This window comes from Myotis davidii, unplaced genomic scaffold (genome assembly GCF_000327345.1).
Source record: "Myotis davidii unplaced genomic scaffold, ASM32734v1 scaffold164, whole genome shotgun sequence".
Classification (NCBI taxonomy): domain Eukaryota; kingdom Metazoa; phylum Chordata; class Mammalia; order Chiroptera; family Vespertilionidae; genus Myotis; species Myotis davidii.
In genome coordinates, this window is record NW_006296417.1 from 438239 (window position 1) to 440208 (window position 1970).

The 1970-nt window shown below is 56.5% G+C and overlaps 1 protein-coding gene across 1 annotated transcript in view; it reads left to right on the forward strand.

The window, feature by feature from the left end:
- TRPM1 (transient receptor potential cation channel subfamily M member 1) overlaps nucleotides 1-1970 on the forward strand; it is a 75222-nt gene that overhangs the window by 54657 nt on the left and 18595 nt on the right. Inside the window, 2 exon segments of the mRNA XM_015569099.1 lie at nucleotides 594-666; nucleotides 1364-1529. Coding sequence (XP_015424585.1) covers nucleotides 594-666; nucleotides 1364-1529 — 239 coding nt within the window.

Genomic DNA, 1970 nt, shown 5'->3' on the forward strand with positions numbered 1-1970 from the left:
TTAAAACAAAGATTTATATATTTGATATTTATTGTATATATTTAAATGCCATTGAACAAAGAAAAATCAACCAAAAAGATGAGTTCGCGTGTCACCTCTGACGCGCGTCATAGGTTCGCCATCACTGCTAGCCACTGAGCCAAACCAGCTAGGGCTGAAATCAATATAAACACATTAAAATAATCTATATCTATAAAAGCCTAAGGGACCGAAAGACCGGTCAACCGGTCACTATGACGCACACTGACCACCAGGGGGCAGGCGCTCAACGCAGGAGCTGCCCCATGGTGGCCAGTGCGCTACCATAGCCAAACCCCTGCAGTCGCCAACCACCCACGGTCCCTCCCCGCAGCCAGCCTGCCCGGGAGACACCCCGATTGGCCCGATCGCCAGCCAGGCTGAGGGACCGCACCTGTGCACGGATTCGTGCACTGGGCCTCTGGTAATAATAATTAAAATAAGAAGGTTTTGCTCCCAGAATCACTGCCTGGCGTACGTGTCGGTCTCTGCTGTCCTTGGTCCAAAGCCCCCCAAGCCTCCCTCTTGCTGCCAACGTCCTTAACTCAGTCTTTTTGCCATGAACCCGCGTCCAGGTCACGGTGTTCCGGATGGGAGCCGAGGGCCAGCAGGACATGGAGATGGCGATTTTGACTGCCCTGCTGAAAGGTGAGCTCCGGGCAGGTGGCGACTTCCGGCTTCTCGGTGCTGGCCTGGCCTGGTCACCGTCTCCATCGCCTGCCGGGAACGGTGTCTGTCGGTGACAGAGCCTGGAGCTGGCCAGCTGCCCAGGCTGTCTCAGTGTGCACCGGGCTCCGTGGTTGAGCACTGACCTATGAACCAGGAGGTCACGGTTCGATTCCCGGTCGGGGCACATGCCCGGGTTGCAGGCTCGATCCCCAGTGGGGGCGTGCAGGAGGCAGCCCATCCATGATTTTCTCTTATCATTGATGTTTCGGTTTTTTTTCCATTGATTTTTTTTTTTGAGAGATTGGAAGGAACGGGGCGGGGGGAGAGAGACAGAGAAACACTGATGTGAGAGAGACGCATCGCTTGGCTGCCTCCTGGCCAGGCATTGAGCCCACAACAGAGGTACGTGCCCTTGACTGGAATCGAACCTTCAGGACCCTTCTGTTCACAGGCTGACGCTCTATCCACTGCGACAAACCGACTAGGGCTAAAATATAAATTCTAAACACCTTAACTGTACCCCATCTTACAGAATCAATTCAGGTGGCAATAAAAATATATATTAAAAAAAGAGAAGAAAAAGATGGGTGCCCGGAGCCCAGCCCACTGCCCCGCACCCGCGGGACCGGGCGGTCCAGGCGTGGAGAGAGCGTGGCCAGCCTCCTTGCCTTCCCAGGAACCAACGCGTCCGCCCCGGACCAGCTGAGCCTGGCGCTGGCCTGGAACCGCGTGGACATAGCGCGGAGCCAAATCTTCGTCTTTGGGCCCCACTGGCCGGTGAGACCGTCTCCCAAGTCACCCCGCCCCCCGCCCCGATCCCGACCTTGTCCAGACGGCGCACAGTAGGTGCTCCCCCAGTCACACGGTCCTTGGGGGTGACCCACCCCGAGATCCGCTAGGATTAGGAGGAGGTGTGGCTCTTTAACCTCAACGAACCAGGGGGAAGGAGGAGCTACCAGCCCCGGCCTCAGACCCCGGCCAGGGCTCTTGGAGAAATGACCATTCGATGTGTCTTTTCCTAAAATATATTTTCATTGATTTCAGAGAGGAAGGGAGAGGGAGAGAGAGATAGGAACATCCATGATGAGAGGGAGTCATGGATCGGCTGCCTCCTGCTGGGCCGGGCGCCCCCTCCCCCCGATATCTCAGCGTGGCCCGTGAAGAGGGGTGCTCACGCTTCCAAAGAAAAGGAAAAAGAGCCCGGCCGGTGTGGCTCAGTGGTGGAGCGTTGACCTAGGAACCAGGAGGTCAGGGTTCGATTCCCCGTCAGAGCACATGTCCGG